Source organism: Choloepus didactylus, chromosome 7 (genome assembly GCF_015220235.1).
Source record: "Choloepus didactylus isolate mChoDid1 chromosome 7, mChoDid1.pri, whole genome shotgun sequence".
Taxonomy (NCBI): Eukaryota; Metazoa; Chordata; class Mammalia; order Pilosa; family Megalonychidae; genus Choloepus; species Choloepus didactylus.
Genome location: NC_051313.1, coordinates 40,674,423 through 40,698,538, shown reverse-complemented (window position 1 = coordinate 40,698,538; position 24,116 = coordinate 40,674,423). Strand labels below are relative to the sequence as shown.

General features: G+C 37.8%; 1 protein-coding gene across 2 annotated transcripts in view; it reads left to right on the top strand.

The window, feature by feature from the left end:
- The window catches only part of FIG4 (FIG4 phosphoinositide 5-phosphatase), a 188,344-nt gene that overhangs the window by 127,603 nt on the left and 36,625 nt on the right, over positions 1-24,116 (top strand). For both annotated transcript variants that reach the window (XM_037842270.1, XM_037842269.1), the window contains 4 exons: positions 2,915-2,998; positions 4,955-5,150; positions 7,889-7,971; positions 11,360-11,446. In XM_037842270.1, the coding sequence (XP_037698198.1) occupies positions 2,915-2,998; positions 4,955-5,150; positions 7,889-7,971; positions 11,360-11,446 (450 nt within the window). The remainder of the gene's footprint in view (positions 1-2,914; positions 2,999-4,954; positions 5,151-7,888; positions 7,972-11,359; positions 11,447-24,116) is intronic.

Below are 24,116 nucleotides of genomic sequence, written 5' to 3'. Positions count from 1 at the left end.
AGTCTTTATATGTTGTTTTGATCCACTATGTAGTATCCTTTCCTTTCAGTCTGAAAAACTCCCTCTAGCATTCTTTATAGGGAGGTCTGTTGGTGACAAACTCCCTCAGCTTTTGTTTATCTGCTAATGTCTTAATCTTTCCCTTATTTTGAAAAACACACTCACAACAGATATAAAATTCTTGGTTGACCGTTGTTTTCTTTCAGTACTTTAAATGTTTCGACCCACTGCCTTCATGCTTCCATATTTTCTGATGAGAAATCATCATTTAATCTTATTGGAACTCCCTTGTACATATGCTTTGCTTTTTTCTTGCAGCTCTCAGAACTTTCTCTTTGTCCTTGGCATTCGACAGTTTGACTACTTGTGTCTGGACATGGTTCTCTTCTAGTTCATCCTGTTTGGGGTTCTGGTTTCTTGAATGTGCCTAGTCATGCCTTTCGTTACATTTGGGAAGTTTTCTGCCATTATTTATTTGAATATTCCTACTGCTCCTTGCTCTCTTTCTTCTCCTTCTCCTATAAATATTGGTATGCTTGATCATCGTGTCCCACAGTTCTCTTAGAGTCTGTTCACTTTTTTTGGTGTTCTTTTTTGTCTCTGATCCTCAGTCTACTCATTTCAATTGTCTTGCCTTCAAGTTCACTGATTCTTTATTCTGCCAGATTCAATCTGTGCTTGAAACCTAGGGAATTTTTCATTTCCATTATTGTAGTTTTCAACTCTAGCATTTCTGTTTAGTTCCTTTCTAAAATTTCTATCCCTTTATCAAGATTCTCTAAATGTTTTTCTTTGTTTTCCTGATATCCTTTAGGTTTTCCTCTGTGTCCTCCTTTATCTCCTTGAGCATACTGAAGAACATTTTTTTTAAAGTTTTTGTCTGCTGTGTCCAAAGTCTTGACTTAGTCATTGATGGCTTCTGCATTTTTATCTTGTTCCTTTAGGTGGGCCATCCTATTCTTTGGTTATTCTATAATCTTTTGTTGTAACCTGTATATTTTAATATTTTAAAGGTTAACTCTGAGTTTAGTCCCTGAGCTCTCTGTTCTCTATAGTTTTATCTAGCTAATATGACAGAGATTTCCTTTATTGCCAGGAACAAACAAACACAAACAAATCAACAAACCAAAAAAAAAAAATGCCGTTAGCAGTTTTTGCATATTGGCTCTGTGTTGGCTGATGTTCTTCTTTATGGTTTAGCCCTCCTGTCAAGATCAGCCCATGGCAAATGTGAAGTGCAGTGTCTTTCCTGAGTCTGAGTCTTGTCCTGGGCTTGCACTTCCTTGTGGCCTTAGGAATTCCCAGGTTTACAGAAATCAAATGCCCCTTCTACTCCTTATGAGATAGACTTTCTCCCCCTCCCAAGTGTTGTGTTGCATAACTTAAAGCAGGTAATCCTTAATTTGGTTTTCTTTTATATTTTTATTATTTTTATTTTGTCTTTATTATTTTTTTTTTTTTGTTATTGGAGAAATAAAAATGTTCTAAAATCAGTAGTGGTGATGATTGCACAACTATGTGATGATTCTGGGAGCCACTGATGGTATACTTTGAATGGATTGTAAGGTGTGTGAATATATCTCAATAAAATTACATTTTTATAAAAGGCAGGTAATCGTTTGCCCTAGGGCACCTTGACTTAATTATTTTTACACTGCTTCAGCTGTCTGTAAGCCGCTTCTGCCTGAACAGCCAGTTCTGGGGGTGAGCCAGAGACTAGTTTCCTGGTTCGGTTTTCATGCTGCCACCTGATAGTTTGACACCAACATATAGACACCCCAGTATGTGCCTATGGCTTGCTTTGCTTCCTCTGGAACAGGGCTAGAGACCCACAATGAGCATGTAGGTTTGCTCCAGATCCTGCCATGGAGGGGTAGTGAGGGGTGGGGATGGGAATCAGCAAGGAATAATGACCTTCCCCTACTAGTTTTAAAACTTTGTTACCCTGATTCAACCCTTGCCCAGTTACTGCAACCTTTTTAACTATTTTCTGTGGTTTTGAGGAAGAAGGCTCTGACAGTTCTGATTAGTTCAAAGATTCTGTGGAGAAATAGCACCCTGCAGTGTCTTACGCCACCATCTTGGTCAACCAGAAGCCCTCAAACAATTACATTTTAAAAGCAATGTTTTTGAACTGTCAAAATAGGTATTTTGAGCCTAATTCAAGATTACTTTCTTTTCTTCCATATATGTAACAGTCACACACTTTAAGCAGTATATATACCAGAGGCCATTGTGTATGAGTCTTATCAGAATAAATCATGGATCTGTTGCCTTTCTGGCTTCTATTTTGGAGTTTTGTCTGCTTTTGGCAGTCATAGTAAGATAGCCCTTGTGTTATGAGGAAGTAGCTGTAACTTGTCTCAGTAAGTGGTAAATTAAAGCAGTTTTTGTTTAATGTGTTCCAACAGTGTCTTAATGAATTAACCTCAGCTTAATGAGGTAGATGTTGATACTTTAATTCATACCACTGTGTTTTTTATCATTATGTCAGCTGTGTAGGTGGTATAGCTTATAAACATTGTCCATAAAACTGAACAGCATAGTGTTTTGCCATTGGTTTTTATGAATTTGATTTAACAAATCTTGATATATAACCAGATGGTATACATCTTAGCAGTAATTCAGATATCAGCACTGTTCCAGTAAACAGAATCTTCAATTCAAAACTATTGGGCCTCATAATCATAGAGAATGAACAATGAAGACCAACACTGAAGATGCCTAGTGCCTTTAGTTCATGGAGTTTTATTTCCCTGATCACCTGAACTTCCCCTGAACATTTGGCTCAGAATATATGTAGCTCTGAGGGTTAAGAAGGAATATTCTAAGGGTGTGAGTTGAGATGGAAACCAGTATCATCTAGATAGACAGCAATTCATATGGTATTTTGTGTTTTTCCCCCTATTTTCAGTGACTTTATGCCTAAAACTGTTGGCATTGATCCAAGTCCATTTACCGTGCGTAAACCTGATGAGACTGGAAAATCTGTATTGGGGTAAGATTTGTGTGTAAAATAAAATTTTCAAGATTCATATAAAATAATAACACTTGGAGTGTAATTTCCACCAAAAACTAATACTCTCAAGTCTCAGTTTGAGGCGCAGTACATTTATTCCATCTATCTAGTTTATTTATAACACTGGGATCACTAATGTGTTCAATATCAAAAGTAGAATTTGTGGGGATTTCAGCTACCCAATGCATTTTATAATTTTAAATTAGAAATGTAACAGATGACATAAAGGCCAGTAGCAGGTATGATGTTATGTCTTATAAATCAGTCAGCTTCCTCTGTTTCCCACAATATAAAATACTTAAATAATTTGTATCCATTGTATTTATTTTTTTAATTAGATAATTTGTAGGTTTACAGAAAAATCAGGCATAAAATACAGAGTTCCCATATACCATCTATTATTAACACCTTGCATTAGTGTGGTACATTTGCTACAACTGATGAAAGAACTTTTTTATAACTACTACTAACTATAGTCTGTGGTTTACCTTAGGATTCACTGTTTGCGTTGTGCAGTCCTATCATTGTATTTATTTTTGTTGGCATCCTGAAGAAACATAAAAGCAAATGTGCTCAGATAAAGAACTTAATGAATTTTCTGTATATTGCTGTAAGATTTTGTATGACAGTTTTATTATATTGCTACACAAAATATGTATTATTAAATATGGGGAAGAAGACCAACCATGTTTGCATTTTCATGCTTAGAGACTGGACTGACACGTGTTGTGTTCTAGCATAAGAGTCTCTGTCCCCTCTACTGACCTGCCTGATCCCAATGAAAAGATTTCTTGTGGAACCTGACTAGAAACCCTGTCTAGATTTCAGATCCAGAGTCTCAGTTGTATTTGGGAGTGCATATGAGGTCCTAACTGGATTCTGGCTACATGTAATTTATATAATGGGGGCTATATTAATATTTTCCAGATACACCATTTCTGTGACTTAAATATGTAGTCTTTAAGTAGCTGCAATGTTAAGCCTTGGACCAGATGCTAAGAGGAATTTAAAAGAAGGAAAGTCCTCAGGAGTTTAGAAATCAAGGGGTTCCCAGCTATATAAGTGTACAGTACGTTAATGCTATCAACTTTAATTTTTGGTTGTAGAAGGTCAGAAACTAAGTTGCTTTCTCTAACATCTAACCCAAGGTCAAGTAATATTACATTTCATTTTTCTAGAACATTTTACAATATTATGGTGTTTTTAGTCTCATAGAGAAATTTTTTCAAAGTAAAAGTGAAATATTAAACATTTCTTATAAAAGCCAAAAGTATTACTATAAAATATTTTCTGATTGAGAAATAATATTTTATTACTCTCAAATTTGGCATTAAAATTAGAGTTAATAGTTTCACAAGTGCATTTTTCCCTTGTTTTTCTCATGTATTCCCTGCTATCTTAGGGAATCTTCTACAAATAGTTATTTATTTATAATGCGATACCTTTTTAAACTTCATTTACATTCATCGGTTGCTCATTATTTTGGTACAGGTAATCAGCTGATATGCTGTAAGTGATAAAAATTCATAGGAGGGAGGGAAGTATGTATGGATTTGGCTATTGACCTTTTCTGGGCTTATACATATTATAGATAATTTTACTATTAATCTCAACATACTGTTGTACCATAAATTTTGAAAATATCTATTTCAGCTACTAAAAGAAAGCACTGTAGTCAATTACAAAATTTTTATATATTCTATAAGTACTTTCCGTTTATTTTCTGAACTTGTAACAGGGCTTAAACTCACATAAAGTCTGTATATGTACATGGTGAAATACTAAGTACAACTTGCGTAGTATTTAGCACGACTTGAACCTAGAAAGTAGTTTCTCACGGTCATTTTCTCATACTCTCTAGGATAGGACTAAGGGTTGGGGACCGAGTGGCACAGAGTGGTCTTGAGGGTTCACACTCCTATTCCTGTTTTTAAGAAACAAAAGCAACAGAGAAGAAGCTGTTTTACAGCGAAAGACGGCAGCCAGCGCCCCGCCGGCCCCCAGCGAGGAGGCCGTGTCCAGCAGCTCCGAAGACGACTCCGGGACTGACCGGGAAGAGGAGGGCTCTGTGTCTCAGCGCTCCACGCCGGTGAAGATGACCGACACGGGAGACAGCGCCAAAGTGACCGAGGTGCGGAGGCAGGCGGGCTTGTGCAGCCCAGCACCAGGCTCTGGGGCGGGATCCTCGAAATTCTGTTTCAGTCAAAAGGCTGAGAGCAAAAAAGGATCGTGTTATCTGACTCACACCATTTCCTTGTGTGGTGTTTGACGCGCTGCATAGTGTGAATGCCTTTAGCATGGACATTATGGAAAATGCTTTCGTTTTGAAATACAGTTGGTGTTTTTGCTTCCGTGTATAAGGAATTTCTTACCACTTTGGATTTTTTTTTTTTTTTTTTTTTTTAGCCATTATACTTAATCCCTTTGGTTTGGTTTTGTTTTGTTTTAATCTGTAGATTTTATGAGATTCACATACCATATATATATTCCATCCCAAGTATATAGTGTCTCACAGTATCATCACTTAGTTGGGCAATCATCATCGCACTCAATTTTAGACCATTTTCATTGCTCCAAAGAGAAAAGTAATAGACACAAAAAAAGGAAAACTCAAAACACCCCATATTCCTTATCCACCCCCTTATTGACCCCTGGTATCACTGTTACATAATAGTAACACCTGTTACTGTTGATGAAAGAATATTAAGGTATTACCGTTAAATATAGTCCATAGCTTGCAATGGGTAATTTTTCCCCATATACCACTCTATTATTAACTTTTTGTATAAATGTCATATATTTGTAGTAGTTCATGCAATAACTAATTTTTATTTGTAGTGTTAACTGGTGACATACATGATTTTAAATGACACCTTTCAATCAAATTCCCCTACAATACAGCACTATGACTTATAATACCGGTAACGAGCTAACCATCACCTCTATTCATTCCCAAACATTTAAAGTTCAACCTCATTAACAATTCTGTACATATTAGGTAACCTCTCCCCCTTCTCTAACTTCTGTCTTTCTCTAGTACCCTATAGTCTACATTTTAAGACTCTGAGTTTACATATTCTATTTAGTTCATGTTAGTGAAATCATACGCTATCTGTCCTTTTGTGCAGGCACTTATTTCACTCAGCATTATTTCCTAATATGTATATAACACATTTTGTTTATCCACTCATATTTTGACAGACACTTTTGATTATTTCCATCTTTGGCAGTTGTGAATAATGTCTCTATGAACATTGGTGTGCAAATGTCTGTGTCCCTGCTTTCAGATCTTCTGGGTATATTCTGAGTAGCAGAACTGCTGGGTCATAGGGCAACTCAATATTTAGTTTTTTGAGGAACTGCCCAACTATCTTCCGTAGTAGCTCTACCATTTTACATTCCCACCAGCCGTGAATAAATGTTCCTGTTTCTACATATCCTCTCCAGCATTTGTAGTTCCTGTTTCATAGTGACCATTCTTATCGGTGTGAGATGGTATCTCATTGTGGTTTTGATTTGCATTTCCCTAATAGCTAAAGAAAATGAACATCTTTTCTTGTACTTTTTAGCCATTTGTACTTCCTCTTTGGAAAAATTTCTATTCCTATCTTTTGCCCATTTTATAATTGGTTTGTTTGTCCTTTTATTGTTGAATTGTAGGGTTTCTTTATATATACTGGATATCAAACCCTTATCAGATATATGGCTACCAAATATTCTCTCCCATTGAGTTGTCTGGCTCTTCACCTTTTTCAGAAAGTCCTTTGAAGCCCAGAAGTGTTCAATCTTGAGGAGTTCCCACTTATCTTTTTTTCTTTCGTTGCTTATGCTTTGGGGGTAAGGTCTAAGAAGCTACCTCCTATCACCAGGTCTTGAAAGTGCTTCCCTATATTTTCTTCTAGGTATTTTATGGTACTGGCTCTTATGTTTATGTCTTTTGTCTACTTTAAGTTAATTTTTGTATAAGGTGTGAGGTAGGAGTCCTCTTTTATTCTTTTGCATGTGGCTATCCAGTTCTCCCAGCACCATTTGTTAAGGAAGCTGTTCTTTCTCAATTGAGTAGACTTGGCAGCCTTGTCAAAAATCAATTGACCATAGGTGTGAGGGTCTATTTCTGAACTCTTAATTTGATTCCATTGGTCAATAGATCCATCCTTGTGCCAGTACCATGCAGTTTTGCCCACTGAAGCTTTGTAATATACTTTTAAGTATGAACTCTCCAACTTCATTCTTCTTTTTAAAGATGTTTTTGGGTATTTAGGGCCCCTTGTCCTTCATAATAAATTTGGTAATTGGCTTTTCCATTTATGAAATGTTGGAATTTTGATTGGGATTTCATTGACTCTTTAGATCATTTTGGGCAGAATTGCCATCTTAACAAAATTTATTCTTCCAATCCATGAACAAGGAGTGTTCTTCCATTTTTTAGGTCTTCGATTTCTTTTAGCAATGTTTTATAGTTTTCTGTGTACGGGTCCTTTACAACCTTAGTTAAGTATATTCCTAGATTGATTCTTTCAGTTGTTATTGTGAAGGGACACTAGGGAATTTTTAAGAGGATCTTGTCTCTCTTAGAGCAGTCTGTCCCCTTGAGGTGTTGTTCAGTTAGTCCCCTGCTCAGCACATCATTGGGAGGCAGGGTTTGTGGCTAGCTCTCACTGTTTTTGAATAGCCCAAATGGCTACATTCATCAGTGGGAAATCAGATTTTTTAAAGCCATTAACCAAGTTTATAATGAACAGGTTGAAGAAACATTGTGATTGCTTTTGTGGAAAAATTCACAGGTTCATTTTCTTTGTCTTTGGAGATAATTAATCTGCTAAATGTCTAAAAATTGTTCCTGGTTCCTTGTTTTTGTTATTAACCCAGAATGTGGTCCAGCCCATGAAAGAGGTATATGGAATTAACCTCTCAGATTGCCTCTCAGAAGAAGATCTCTCCATTTATTCAAGGTAAGATGCTTTCATAAGGAGAGTAAAGGAAAAACTAGAAGTATATTATGACAATGCCTTATCTAATGTATGGAAAAAGCAATACAAAAGAAAGTGAATTCCACTTGGAACATAGTAGTAGCATTTAGAAGGTCAAATTCAAAATATTAATTTATATTTTGAGTTGAAGGACCTGGTACCTAAGACTCTGTACCCCAATGATAAAAATTTATGATGCAGATAAAAATTTATGATGCCCATATATAGCTACACACTGAAGTACAAATACAGTGAATCCCACATTAACAAATCCTCAGGGTCAAGTTACCTTTTTACAAAATTTGGGATAGTGAAGATTTAGGACATTTTATTTGCTGTAGTTCTGGGGTGCTGGTGGGAGTAGTGGCTGAGGAAGAGAAAGAAATCAGTGACATAAATGTGCCAATTCAGAATGAAACAGACTATTATTAGGCAGATGTAGCTGAAAGGAGGGGATCCACCAAAAGGCCTCCTCTGAAATTATATGCATAAGTTTGTGTGTCTGTGCCTTTTTCTGAGAAGATTCATAGCTGTTATCAGAGTCCCAAAAGAATTCATCACCTTAGGAAATTTCTTAAGAACCCAACGAGAACACTGCAAACACCCCCTTAGCCTAATACAGTCATTCAGAAGACTTAATTAGCACATGTGAACACAATCCTGCTTCACTCACATAAGTTTACTTTATGTAAACTTTGTAATATAAAATGAGGTCTGATTTTCAGTTTGCTTTTAAGGGGAGAGGGCATTTCATTTGCAGAATTCATTCAGCAGGATATTGTCAGCTTTTTCACTTCAAGTTAATAAGATCTGCTATGGAATATGTAAAATATAAAATGCACAGCATGTCCTAACTGCAAAAGCAGCTTCGATAGCTTGCGCTCTTATGAATACGCATCAGTCTTACTAAAAGCAAACTAATCAGTTGGAACTCATCTGTGCCCTCAAACACACAATTACTTATTCATCGCAGCTGTCAGAACTCCGTAGCTCAACTCTTAAGTAGTTGGAATGGGCCTTTATAAGCACCATGGTCTGGAAGATAGATATAATGACTGAAGACTGAAGACCAAGGATTAAAGAGTGAATAATATGGCTTTGCTTATTGCAGATAGTGCTAGTGTACATGTCGAGGACTGAAACTTTGGCCCAGGTGAAGAAAGAAAGAAAGTGTCCTATGCTTCAGGCATGACTTTCACCTGGAGCCTTATAAGGTCCAGACTACCTCTGAGACCCACTTTGCTTTCTCCCTTCTCAGGAGGTAAGATACAGCCTTGAGAAATGGACAGTCTTAAGGATAGTGCAAGGGTAGGCCTGCAAGGAAGGGAGTGTGGCGGGGAGAAGGAATCCATGTCCTGAAATAAGATTCTACCTTTGATATTCTGAAGGACAGCACCTCCTTTCATTTGTATAACTCTTTACAGAGTACCTTCAGATGTATTATTTTACTTAATCTTTAAGCAACTCTGAAATAGATTGAAAAGATATTATCCTCCCATTTGGTGATCTCTTGATAACATCAGCTGCCACTGTTTATGATGTAGACCTGAGGGGAAAGGGGAAAACTGGGGGCTTGGCCATCTCTTTCCCTCTCTCTGAGTAGTAGGACCCTTCCTGTGGGCAGAGGCCCCCTCCTGGGCTTCTACCCACTCTGCATCTCTGCCTGAAGGCACACCGCATCTTCTGTCATGGGCACTTCTCTGGGCAGAGGCAGTGCCTTCCATCAGTGTCTGTTGGGTAGCTGTGCCGGGGGTGGCAAAGGGAGGTTTAGGGACTGACTGGTACCCACCCTCGCCAGCTGGGTCCTCAGGCTGTTGTAGTGTCTCCTGTGATGCAGAGGGCAGAGTTTCAGGTAGGGCATGAGCCCATGTAGTTCTATCCTGAATTGGCAGGTGCCTCTTCCCACTCCAGTTCTGCACCCAGTCGACTAGTACCCACCAAAGTCTGTGTATAGAGTAGACAGTGCCCTGTCCTGGCTTCCAGGGCACAGCACCCATCTGGGCTACCCCAGCGCAAAGCGGAGAAGAGAAGTGCTGCAGCTAGAACTGGCTTCCGCCACCTGTCTTCCAGCTTCCTGCTCTGCTGCTTGTTTTTTCCTACATGGAGACTCAACCACCTTCAGACTCCTGAAGAATTTCTTGGTTTCGTCATTTTGTTTTTTAGCTGAGTCCTGTTTTCTACATGTTCCTTTTCCCTCGTCTTTTCTGGTGTCTTTGGTTTGCTGTCTTAACCAGACCTGGAAGTTTTCTACTTAATTCCTTGAAGCCTCATAGTCTTGCCAAATCTTTTTTGTGAAAATTCCGATAGTGAGTGTGCATATGATTTGAGATGTTTAAAGTTCTTTGCAAATATTAGATATTTTGGGAAAAAAAAGGATCCAAAAATTTTCATCTGCTAAAGCTAAAAGTTGGATAAAAATAAGCTTTTTAAAACTTTCCATAACACTATAGTGATTTAATAATTTATAGTTTCTGCAGCTTTCTTCTTGACCTTTAAAAAAAGCTAATGAAAAATAAATTATAAAATTATCCATAATCCTCAAAAGGAAATATTTTAAATAGCAGGAACGTGGAGAGGAAATCAGCTCTTTTATCCTGCCCCATAGCCTTCCATGCACATAAAGCAGCTGCATCCCCGAGGGGAAGGTAGGTGCAGGTAGCTTCAGCCGGTCTGCATTTCATAAACAGCTGGCTGGGAACCCACACCACTAGGTGTCCCCTTACTCTGCTGAGCTGGTCGGGGCCGAGTCCCTTTGGCTCTTAGCTTAAAGCCCATTTGAGTGTTGTTCAAGCTGTTCTCTGAAGAAGGCCATGGTCCTGCTTAGGTGGTTTTCTTGGTCCCCTCCAGCTTGGTGTCTGGAATATCCTTGGGGGAGGGCAAAGACTTGGGGGAGACTCTTACAGTCCTGAGGAAACTAAGTCCCTGCTCCAGGAGTAGATCCCTTGCCTGACCCTCCCATTGTCATTTGTCTCACTACAAGTCCCTCTTCTCAGGTCTCTCCGTGCTTCCCTCCCTGTCACCCTTAGATGTGTGAAGTGTTGAAGGAGCATTTGTCTGGCCCCAGGAACATTTCAGTTCAAGTTCTCTATTGCTCTAACTTAGTAGAAATTCAGTGAGGTTAACATTTAATTCCATTCTTATATCCATGGTTCTGACTTACTTTTTAAGCAGAATCCCTTCTGTGTTCCTAACAAACCCACTCTAAGACCAGGCAACCATTTTATAAGTAAAGTCGTGTGTTACGTAAGGTACCTTTATAGGCTTTTTTGAAAGAAGCATATTACTGTCATTTGAAAGCTCATACTGTTTTCTGTGAATTTATTGCAAGGAGTTCCTTGTTTAGCTTACTTTTATCCATTGGAATTTGTAGATTTGTTCAGCTGGGGCAGAGTCAACACAAACAAGACAAGAACAGCCAGCAGCTCTGTTCCAAGTGCTCAGATGGAGTTATAAAATTGTGAGTACTGAAATAGACTTTTTAAAGCATTTCAAATTAATGTAACTCATAAGTGCCCTTTTTGGAAGACATCTTTAAGAAGCCTACTCAGTCTTGTCTCGAATGAGTATAAGCTCTGAAGAATCTCCTCATGGTACCTTAATTGGAGGAAAGCTGGGTAGCTGTGGGGGATGGGGAAGAAATTGTCAACGTGAATTGTACTTGAATTGTGCCCTTTGAGGAGGGATGGTTGGAGCTGGTGGTGGCTTCCCTCCCTGAACTTTGCCCTTCACTGGGTAGAGGCGAGACGACGAGACAGCTCTGACCTTAGAGGCTGGCCCTTCAAGTTCAATACAACATCGCTAAGGGCAGGGATGCGTTTGTCTTTTCTAACCTTATATTCCCTCCAGTTCTAATAACTTGATACAAGTTAAACCGGTGTTTAGTAAATTCTTAAATTAACAGACCTAAGGTCAAAGCCTGACTCACAGCTCTGCCACTTCTTGGATCTTTACCTTGAGCAAGGAACTTAAGTGCTATGTGTTAGTTTCCTCGTCTACAAAATTAGATAATAATAGTACCTACTTAGTAGGAGGATGGTGAGAATTAAATGAAATAATTTGTACAAAGTGTGTAGAACAGTGTCTAGAATAAGTTCTCAGTAAGTGGTGATCATCACTATTGTCGTCATCTTTCTCATATTTGTCTTTCTCTGCTTGTTGAAAAAAGGAAAGGATTGTGACCAGGAGAGGCTCCCTAACACCATGTGCTCTGTTATGTTTCTTCCATAAAATGGGTCACTGTGGAATTTGAATGAGGTGGTATTTGTGAGGCATCTAGGTAGTGTCTGGTGTATAGTTGACACTTCGTAACTATTTTCTTCCCTTTTCTTAGACCAACTTTTATCAGTTTGTTCAATAAAGTATTTAGTTGATAAGTACAGATTGCCTTACTCCTCCATGTGCTACATCTTCACAGTTTCCTGATTGACAGTTAAGAGGCTAGTATAGTAATCCAGGCAAAAACTGGTACTTTAGAGAGTAAAGTACAGAGTGGCTGTAAGGATTTTGAGAATGGGATGGATTTGAGAAAGATTTAGGAGATAAAATTGGATACTGACTCACCATGGAGGGCAAGGAAGAGAGAGTCATCAAAGATGATCCCTAGGTGTTTGGTTTGTGTAACAGGCTTGATTCATCATTCATTCATTCATTCATTCATTCAGCAGATAGGTATGGAGTACATTCTGTGTTAGGACCGCTGAAAGCTGTCATTCACTGAGGTAAGGAGCAGGAGGACCCAGTTTGCCTTTAAAATAACATCAAAATGGAGAAGTTTAGGAGGCAGTTGGATCAACTGGCCTAGAACTCAGAAGAGATCCTGGGCTGAGGATGTGAATGCATGTGGGTGGTGATTGAAGTCCTTGGTTAGGGGTGAGGCTAAAGGAACAAGAATAGAGTGAGAAAGGATCTACCTCTGAGTCTTGGGGATCTTGGTCTAATAGCCCAAAGCAGAGAAAAATAAGTCTGCAAGGGAGACAGAGGTGGCTAATCAGAGGAGCAGAAGGAAATCAGAAAGTGTTTTATCACAACCTCCAGAAGGACTGTTTATCTCTTTTCATCTCCCCATCACTTTTTTTTTCCTTTTCTTCTTTATTTTTAGCGTATAAATACCTATTAATTTAAAGACAGCTTTTCTTTCTTATGATTGATTAGCATAAGGAAATATGGGCTCCCAAACAAATTAGCCAAAAAGAAAAGGATTTAAATGTATTAGTAAAAATAAGAGACTTAATGAAATTGCATTATACCCCTTAAATATTGTGTACAACTTATGAGAAGAGAACTATGAGGAAATGAATATAGCATACAAAATAAAATGAAAACATATCACCTGGTTTTGTTTCTCATTGTGTCTACTTTGATCTATAATTGGTCTTGAAATTACTACTTTCAAATTATTTTTCTTAAAATATCTAGTATTTGCTTTTCTGAGCCTGAGCACAGATGAAAACCTGGGGAATCTAGAATACAGTGGATCTAGAATGTTTTAACCTTTTCCACTTAATTAGTAAAGAGTCTAACATGAGTGTGTTTTCCACAGCATCTTTACCAGGATAACAAAGAGCTTGGTAGGTTCAGCATTATGTTGTCATGGCAACTGCCCATGAGGTTGGCTTTTTTTTTATTTTTTCATTGAGGGGGGCATCCTTTAAATTCAAACTCTGTAACCAGGTTCTTAAAATGTCAACTATTCATTTTTAGATTATTTAAAGCAGTACCAAAACCAAGAAAAATTAGAGTCCTGAAATTCTCATCTAGTATGTTTTTAAATGGTAATAAGTTTAAGTTCATATACATATGTATCTCCTCATCTCTGGAGAGTTCATAATCTTACCATTTTTTTCTTGAAATCGTGAGGCAAAACCCATTTTTCTTTTCTGAATATGAAGTATATACAACACCAAATGAAAACAAAATTGACAGTAGATAACTGGCAAGGAGTCATTGGAGCAGGGGCTCCCGCGAGGGGGGTGTGTGAAACTAGATGGGAAGCTGGATCCTTTTACCCAAGGTCTTGCAGGATATTTCCTACAAGTAGATGCTAAACCCATAACTGGTCTATGTAGACGACTGTCAGCCCCAGCACCAAAGTGAGTGAGACCCCTCTCTTTGATTCCTACTGCTCCCTGAGTGTATGAGTGGTGGTCAGGGAGGAGTGGCTTCACCCAGCATTACCAGAGCACATGGTGTGTGGTGGATACTGTTCTATGTACCTTAACCTCTCACAGTAACCCTTGAAGTAGATATCATCATCATCATCATCATCTCCATTTTACAGATAGGGAACTGAAGCCCAGAGAAGTTATGTAACTTGCCCAAGGTCAAGCAGCTAACAAGTGGCGGAGCCAGGATTCAAACCCAGGCAGGCTGGCTCCAGACTCCATGCTCTCCATCATAAGCTATAAATGCCTAGTGTTACCAGCTGCTTCTTTAGCCACTGTGGGCTATTAGCATTTAGAGCTCTTACTCTGTTCCTCTGACATGAACTGGATTTGTAGGCACCTCTGTATGCAGGCTCTGTTGACTTTGAATTTGTTTTTTAATATTTAAAGAGAATTTGTTTTTTAATATTGAAAGAGACTATACCTTTATTCTTTTCCCAGTATCCAGCCCCTTGTCCCTTATGTAGACATGCTTCTTGGGCAGGCATACTTTACTGAACTGATTTGGTAACATGGTATAGAGAATGTTCCACATCATCAGAACAGTGCTGTTGATATTTTGGGTTATTGCTAGACTATTAGGTTATAAGCTTCTCAAGGGTAGCTAGACAGCCACCTTCAGGACCCCTGTAGCCCCCAGAACAGGACCTGAAATAGATGCACAATAAACACTTGTTGGAATGTTCTGAATACTGCCTCCCCCCAGCCCTTCCTCCTGGGAGCATCCCTGAAAACCTAACTTGCCAGAGCCTTGATGATTTTCAGCCACCTTCCAGGAATAGTTTTGTTCCCTTACCCATTCTTGAACACTTAGTTCTTTCTTCCCTTCTTCCGTTATTCTGTTGCCTGCTCATAAGTGCTCTGCCTGCTCCTGTTTCTTTGTTCCCCTGCTGCCTTCCAAAAGAAGACTAAAGTAAGCATGCCATGTTTCTAGCTTTTTTTTCCACCCTCTTATCTTGCAAGTTCCACTGGCACCAAATCCAAGTGAGAAGGGCCATTGTAGAAGGACTTGTTGTGCCCGGGCAGGCAGGTGGACAGGTGGGGTGCTGCTGGCCCGGGCAATGATTCACCGTATTCATGCAGGACCAGTGTGTTCTCGTTTTAGGATTACACTCCTACGAGTTCTCTGGGAGTCTTTAAACAACAAATGCCAATCAGTAGTGGGTTAAAAAGAACATAAACACACATGTTATTAGTGCCTGCTATTCTGGGGCTCACCTGTTCAGGGAAATGTCTCACTTATTCAAAAATTATCTCTAAGAAATGGTTCAAAATATTTTACATAAAGCTCGGATACATGTCGTGTAACTTCGGGTTCTTCCAATGCAGGATAAACTGAAATATATATACTACACGGTAAATAAGCATTTTACTTTTTTAACACCACAAGGTTGAATTTATTTGGTAAGTGCATCCCATAATAGGTGGTATTCACTGACCTATAGAGCCCTCCATGTGGACTTTGCTAGGGGAAGTGGTTTCACAAATCAGAGAAGAATGCAGTTACAAGTAGGGCTCTGTATCACACTGGTAAGAGGGCATGACACAATAGTGATTAACTCAGCTTCATTTACTTTTCATGATAAAATTTTCAGTCATGTGTTCCCCATGTACAAATCATCCCTCCCTGGGTTTTCCCCCTCCCCCCAATTGATTTCTGTATCAATTTTATCTCTGTAGATACATGCTCTGGTCTCTGTGCTGCTAAATAAGTATTTCTGCCTTAATGGGTAACCTTTGTTATCTTTTCCAGCCATAATACAGTCCTTAAAGGTTTAAGGATTTTAGAGCAATTGGTAAGCAGTGATCAATGATTAATCAGCTAGTTCCCTCCCACGGGCTGGAGATAATATGAGACAGCAACTCAGACAGCTTCTGACAAAACTGGTGTGTGACCTCTTCCCTTGCCCCAGAAATTACCATGGCCTTCTTTCTAACACTTTCATTATGGCCTTTCCTTTTTCTTTCGTTTTTCTCTTTAACCTGCTCTGACTTTTCCTATATATCTTTTTTTTTTTTTTATCTTCTCCTATACATCTTTTATATTTCTAATTATCTTTTTTTCTGCTCCCCTCATCCCCAGTTTCTTTTACTTTTACTTTCCTCTCTTTCCCTCTTTCTCTTGTTCTCCCTCACTAGCTATTCTCCATCTCCACCAGGGTATTTTTAGCTTTTTGTTTTTGTTTTTGTTTTTTTAAATACAGTAATCCCTCCACAAAACAAGTTCCCTTCTATGTGTTCAAGTATAGTGATTTTCAGACAGCAATTCTTGATCCTTTGGGGGGTCATAAACTTAATTTAGTAGAACTCCATCCAATGAAATTAAATAAAACTGAGCTGAATAGAACAGAAAGTACATGGCCCATAGTATGGTTAAGTATTGTGCCATGAGGCTTTTGTTTCTATACATACAATGAATTGGGTGCTACTATGAGCATGCTAGGGAAGTAGGTAGAGGGATCAACCGCTGAAAGTCAAAAATGAAAACACCATCAAACAAACATTCTTTGTTTGGATATTATCTGCAATAGTACCACATACTATGTTAAATAAGATTATTTTATTGAAACAAGTCAATTCGTTGAAACTTTGAGGGAGTGATATCCTGAGGTTTCTAGCATTCAAGGAATAGTAAATGGAAATTTAATTGTAAGTACTTATGTTACTAATTTAAGGTATCTAAAATGACCGCAGTTCTTTCGCCTTTACAGTTTTAGTTGGATGACTTCAAACATACTATTTTATTTTTCACAGATTCACCTGAGGTCTTAAGTTGCACCTTAACACTGGTATTTTCTTACAAAGCTCTTCTTTAAGGGGAGGTAGATTATACTTCCAAATGGCATTAAGTGACAAATATTTATTAAATCACTGTATGCAGGTCAAATGCTCACAATGCAAAGTTGAATGAAGCACTGTCCCTGCCTTTGGGGGTTACTGTCTAGTGGGGAGATTGACAAGTAGGTCAGTGATTACAGGTGGTGGGGGGATGCTGTGATGGTGTTAGCAGAGGAGGCTGTGGGAGGCAGAGAGGAATCCAAATGAGACTGAAAATCCTGGGCAGGCTTAACCCTGAGGCTGACTTCTAAGGGAAAGATGCAGTTATCTGGATGAAGAAGGCAGAGAGGGCCTACAATAGAGGCTCAAGATGACACACACTTTTGGAGACCCACAACTAATTCTGTGTGTCTAATGCAAGAGGATAGTCAACAAAGAGAAACATAGATAGGAACAGGCTCAGGAGAAGCCTTTATACACTAAGTGAGGGAGTGTGAACCTTGTCCTACAAGCTATGTTTAAATCAGGGGAGTGATAGGCTTATATTTGCATTTTAGAAAGGTCATTCTGGAAAAAGCCTGGAGACCAGATTGGAGGCAGTTATATAAACAGCATATCTGTTAGACCATCAGGGCAACAAAATGACCGGAGCCTACTATTGGCAGTTGAAGTAAAAAAGCCGGTTATCTTATCTTATAAAGGTAGAATCTCTAGGGTTTGGTGACACTTGGTAATGGATTGGGTATGGGGCCAGAAGTTTTCTAGCATGGCTAACTAGGTATGGTAGTGAGTTGCCAGGATAGGAAATGCAGGACAAGCAGCAAGTTTGGGGGTGAAGATGGTGAATTTGCCACAGTAACAAGTCATCCAAGATGACATGTCCGGGGTTCAAGAGGTTTCAGATTAGAGAGATTCAATAATTTTGTTTTTCCTGCTCTTGACTTAAAGAGCAAGTAAGTAAAATGTCTTAACATTCACTAAGAGAGCCCACGTTAAATAGATTTTTATCTGTGCTTTTTAAATTTTCTGGAAATCAATGCAGATTAAAGGGGGAAAGAAGCCTACAGTTGCTGTAGAGACGAAGAAATTATTGTAGTTTTAAAATTTATCTTTAGTTCATAAAACACTGTCTTACTTTTTAAATGAGAAAGCAAGGTTAATCCTGAGGGAGCACTTGTGGATATCTGATATGACCATGTGATAGATATATTACTCATCATTTTTCCTAGCTCTGTAGACAAAAATCACATCTTGTAACTGTTTAACCTTTAGTTATTTTGTTTAGTTTACAAATTCCATCAGTTCTGTGTATAGAGGGTGGGGTGGGATGATTTTTGGCAGACAGAATGATTATTGAACCTTGGTGATGTGTCACTTTGGGATACTGATAACTGTTCCTTTTTGCCCAGTGAAGATGAATGCCCAGGTATGATACATCCACTGCCCGGGTCTTCTTTGAGCATAATACTAGAAGTCTTTTTGGTTAAAATATAAATTTTTAGTTGAAATACAAAGAAAAAATATTCCAATTTCATATTTAAATGTAGCTATATCATCCTATGTGTCACTCAGCACTCCTTGGGACTTTTACAGAAAATTTTAAAAATAAAGCACAAACACCATTAAGACCTAATTGTCTTTAAAAATCACCAACAGACATCAATAGTCTCTTAGTATTATATAAGTGATTTTCCATTTTTAAAATTTTAATATTACTCATTTTCCTTATGGCCTTCTGAAGAAATTTGAGGAATACTGCCATGGAAACCAATTGCATTACATTTTCATAATTAAAGAGCGGTTCATGTTTTATAATCATCCTTTGCCATCCCTCCCAATTTCGTGGGAACAGAAAGCTCTTGGTAAGTGGAATCCACTAGGTGGTATTTTTAATCTAAAATGAATCTAAAAGGATTATAAATTACTTGAAAGCCGAGCTTCTCTGTCTTTGTATCCCCAGTCCCTGGCATGTTACCTGGTGTGTAGTAAGCATTAAATTAATTATGAATGAATAGCACTCAACATTCTCATTGTAGCTCTTTTTAGGAATATTATGTGATAATTAAGCATGAGGGAGAAATGGGTTAACAAATTGAAGCAAATGGCAAGATAAATGATAAATATTTAAGTTTTTATTTCATTAAGTTTATTTTCAGTTTTAGATGTAGCAACTCCTGGTTCTTGACAGACCTCTCATGATTCTCAGGTTTGATAAGCTATTACCATCCTTAGTAGTTATATACTAAGTTAGTAGGACAGGCTAGAAAGGAGCATGATTTTCTGATTTCCAGTTCCTTGTTGCTACCAGATTGTTGAAGTTCTTTGACAAAAGAATTCCTGCCATGTTTAACTAGCTCTTGGAATTCCTCTATCAGTATGCCTAAAATAAAGCCATGATTTCCTTTTTCCATTTCCCTGTTGTTTCCAAATACATGAAACTCTAAAAAATTTTGCTTTGTTTTTATATTTCTTACTCTTGAAATCCTATAATTAAAAAAAAAAAATTGCAGTTTCATCTCAATTGGAAAGAGTAGAAATTTTTACATTTTAAAAAATCTTCCCTCTCAAACCTATTTTCCATTTGTCTGCAAAAACATGCTTTGCAAGATGATTTATATCCATTATTAAAGGGTCACAGTTTCTATTTTGTATGTGTGATGTCACCAAAACATTAATTAAATCCCAAAATGTCTGAATAAAACATATCCTGTCCTTATCCAGAAGAAAAAAAGGGATTGAGACTATCTTGACATTCTTAACATTTTATTTTTTACTATTTATAATTGTGTTAGACGTTCATTACTTAATGTCAAAGCAAAACCAATTAGTGCTTTTTAAGTATTGTACAATAGAGTAATATATTACTTCTTTTAAAATAAAAATCTTTTTGACTTATTTCAAAAGATAAATAATTAAATTGGTAGCTCCTTAATCATGTGGTTAGAAAACAGAAAGGTAAGTTAACAAAATGGAGTGTTCAGATTCATTTTATATAATAGAATAGAGCTCGGCAAAACATCTTGATAATCTCAGAAACATCATTAAATGTTTAGGAGATAGAAAAAGAACAAAAATGTTATTTTAGGTGGCTTTTTGGGGGCAGCTGTTAATATAAAGTTATATCTGAAGTATCTCAGATCTATAGGTTTGTCCTGAACACCTCTTTCTATTGATTATTCCTGTTGGCCCAAAGACTTTACTTTTACATAATTTGAACAGTTTTAACTAAGTAAGTGTTATTCTTCTTAGGCTTTCTCATGCTCTAACAAAATCAGTTATCAGTTTATTTATAAATAATGTAGATATATAAAAAGTTTCATTTATTGTTTTTTGTTTTCCTTTTGGCCTTTAATTTTTGTTTTTATATCTGGAACCTTGGCTATGTTTCCCAAGAGTCTCATAATGAGAAAATCAGTTGGTATTATCTGAATTCTTCTCATACTTACTTCTTCCCAGAGCCTGTCTATAATGGCCTCTAGAGATAGAAAGTTACAGTCAGTCTAGGAGAGGTGCAAGATGGCCTTATCAGAATATCCCACTAGTGTGCACATGCATGTGTGTGTATGTTTAGCATATTAGGACCATGAAATTTGAGAATGAGAAGATGGTTAAAGATCGTTGGGTCCGGTTCTCTGATTTTATAAGAAAACCAGGCCTGGATAGGGTCAATGGCACATTCAGAGTTAAGAACATTTAAGTGACAAAGCTGGAACTCAAACTCATTCCTTGGTGACTTAAACGCAAAGTCCATAGCATGGTCTCTGTGCAAGGCTGCTGGAATTTCCCCAACCCATATGCCTGTTGGGTGTAGCTAGAAGTGGAGGAGCTTCCCACAGGAAGGGAGAAAAATAAAAAAGCTACAAAGCATAAAGCAACAGTTCTCGAAATATGGACTACAGACCCTGGCACTCTTTCTCAAAAATAAATGAAGCAAGCCAATCACTTCAAGGAAAACAATTGACAATATTTGTTACCAATGATAAAATTAGATCTTTCAGGCAAAAATCAGAATTTTGAAAACTTGTGTCTGCCACCATCAGCCTGACAGTTTCACAGTAAAAGAATTTTTTGATGAGGATAGGTGGTGATTTTAACAAATGTGATTTTTTTTCTTTTGCATTTGTAATGAAATACATTATTATTTGGAAGATCTTCATAACTCACTGAGCCAGTATTTTTAAAATGACTACTGTGTGCTGTTACAAAATTATGTGTGAGTAAAAAGTCCATTCCAAGGGAAAACTAATCCCAAGGGATCTTAAAGAAAGAGAGTATGAAAAGTTGATTGTTAGGGTTTCAACAAAGTTATTTTTCAACTTTTCAATTTTTCTTTCAATTTTTTTAAAGAATCTACCACTTCTCAAATTTTGGTGTAGTATCATAGAAGAAATTAACCACAATTATCTGGAAAAGTTCTTAAAACACCCCTCCTTTTTCCAACTACATATACTCGGTGAGACCGTATTTTCTTTGTATACTTTAACCAAACAGATTCAGCAGAATCAGATTTAAGAATCCAGTTGTCTTCTAGTAAGCCAGACATTAAAGATATTTGCAAAAATATAAAATACTGCTTTTTTTTGTTTTGGAAAATATTATTTTTTATTAAATTTTTAAATTTAATATTATTTATTTTAAATGTTTAAATTTAAATATTAAATAATAAATATTTATTATTAACATTTAATGGGTCTTCTATTTTTTAATGAGTTAAGTATTTTTAAAGTTTCTCATTTTTAATTTTAATATGGTAAATATAAGTATACTTAACCCATTTAAAGAGAAGCATATTAGAGTCATCAGTAATATTTTTAAGAGTGTGAAGAGGTCTGGGTGGCATCAGTGTTTGACCTTTTATGTCAATATGCAGCACTGAGGCAACCAAAGACCTTACAGTATAGCCTTGCTCCGTATTTGCCATTAGAATGGTACCCCTGACTCATGGTAGAAATGTTTGTTTTTTTCCTCTGTTTTTGTTGAAGGAAGTAAATATTCTTTTTTTGAAGGTTTCTATCAAAAATGGTTTGAACTTCTTAGGATGCTTTCAGCTCCAGATAACAAAACATCTAATTCAATTGTTGAAACAATAAGGAACTTATTATCTTACTTAATTGGAAGACTGCAAGTAGGGCAGGCTCCAGAGTGGGTGGATTCAGCAGCTTAATGTCATCATCAGGTGCTAGGTTCTTCCCATCTCTGCAATTCTGTCCTCCACGTAGGCTCATCCTCAGATGGCAGCAAGATGGTGGCAGCAGTTTCAGGTGCCACAGCCAGACACATTAGTCCTCTGGGGAGAAGGGGAACCTTTTATCCTTTTGTCTCTTTCTTAGAAGCAAGGAGTCCTAGAAGCTGCCCAGCAGACTTCTTCTCATGCTTCAGTGGCCAGGATTGGGTCACATGCCAGTCCCTAATCCTGTCACTGTCAAGGGCAGTGGGCTTACTGTTTGGCTTAAAATAATCATTTGGGGTATACAAATGTGGAGAAGTCAACCACAATGAATTGGTTATTAAAAACAAAACAAAAACGTTCTTCATACTTATCCAATTAGCTGGAAGTTCATTTGCACAGGTGCTCAATGGAAGAGGCGGTGTGACTCTGTGGAAGGAATTCTAAGCCTGAGAATCAGGAGCCCTGGGGTCTGGTCCCACGTGTGACACTGGTTAAGTCTGCAGCCCTTTCCTGTCTGGGCCATGGTGCCCATGTCTGTAAATGAGGGCTTGGACTAGGGCACTATTTCTTTGATCCTTCAGTTCGTTTGCTCATTTAGTCACTCGTCCATTCAGCAGATACCAAGTGAGTGCTTCCTCTATTGTGTAAGACACAGTGAAGGTTTCAGATAGGCACTGAAATGTTGCCTGTTTAACCACAACAGATGTTTGTCCTCCTATACTACACACACATGGAAAGCCCAAAAGGGAGTAAAATCCAAACTGTTTTTTTTTTCACTCGTCAAATAAATTGTTTAATGCCCTCAGCAAAGAGCCCTTGCCAAAAAAGCTCATTGGTAAGTAGTTACATCACAAGAGTTCTCTCTTGTCTTAGCAATTTGTAAAACATATTCAGAAATGAGAACATAGGGCCACAAATATCTTCTAAAAAAGATAAGTCTATGGCTCAGGAAAGATGATCTTAGGCCTGGACTGTCTATGATTGTTCTAGTTCCCTCATTATCAGAAAGTATGTGATGTGGAGAAGTGGGCTGTTAAGAGAACAGAAGACGGCCATGAGAAAGGAGACTGTGTTCGTAGTGAATACCCAAGGGCACTCTTATATTTTGTTTTTCAGATAAGATGCTTTGAGATTTTATTTTTTTTAACCAGGCTGCTAAAATTTTACCAACCTTCCTCATGTGCAGTGCTGGTTAATTTTTCATGTCACCAGAAGAGTTGAGATAGCTAGAAGTGTTTATCTCAGAGAAGGGAATTGGAAGTCATGTGATCACTGCCTGAAGTAATATTTGAATCACCGTCGGGTGATTTTTTGGGGGTTGCTTTGGAGAACAATAAGTGGAATATATGGAGAGGAAGATTTAGAGTCGCTGAAAAGAAAATCTTTCCAACAATTAGAGTCTTCAACAGTAAAATATAAGCATTCCGCTATTGAAAGTTTTGAGTTCCCTGTTACTGGGACTACTCAAGCAGAGGCGGGATAACTTACTATGAGCAATGCTGAGTTTCATCATTTGGTCTGAGGTTGGACAAGATGATTTGGAAGGAAGGTCATCTGTGAGATTCTATAGTTATTATCACAGCCATGAAGCATTTGATGGCTGGGATCATTAGCAGCTTGAAACAGAAAGGAGGGGATTCATTTGTTCACTAAATATTTATTAAGCACTCACTATGTGCCAGGCAGGTTTTTAGACTCTGAGGATGCCGTAAAGAACAGGACCGACAAGGTCCCTCGTCTCCCTAGAGTTACAGTATTCTAGGGTAGACAGATAGGTGTTAAACTAATAAACAAATAAATAAGACAATTTCATTTTAGGATAAATGCCCTGAAGAATACAAACCAGAGGAATGGGAGAGTGTTTGGGACAGGTAGGATCAGGAGCTGTTTTAGATTAAATATGAGGGAAGGTCTCTGAGGAGTTAACGCTTGAGCTGAGACATGGATGGAAAGGAGGAGTCTGCCATGAGGTGAGTGGAGAAGGGGGCCTGAAGCACCGCCTGAGCTTCTGCGTGTCG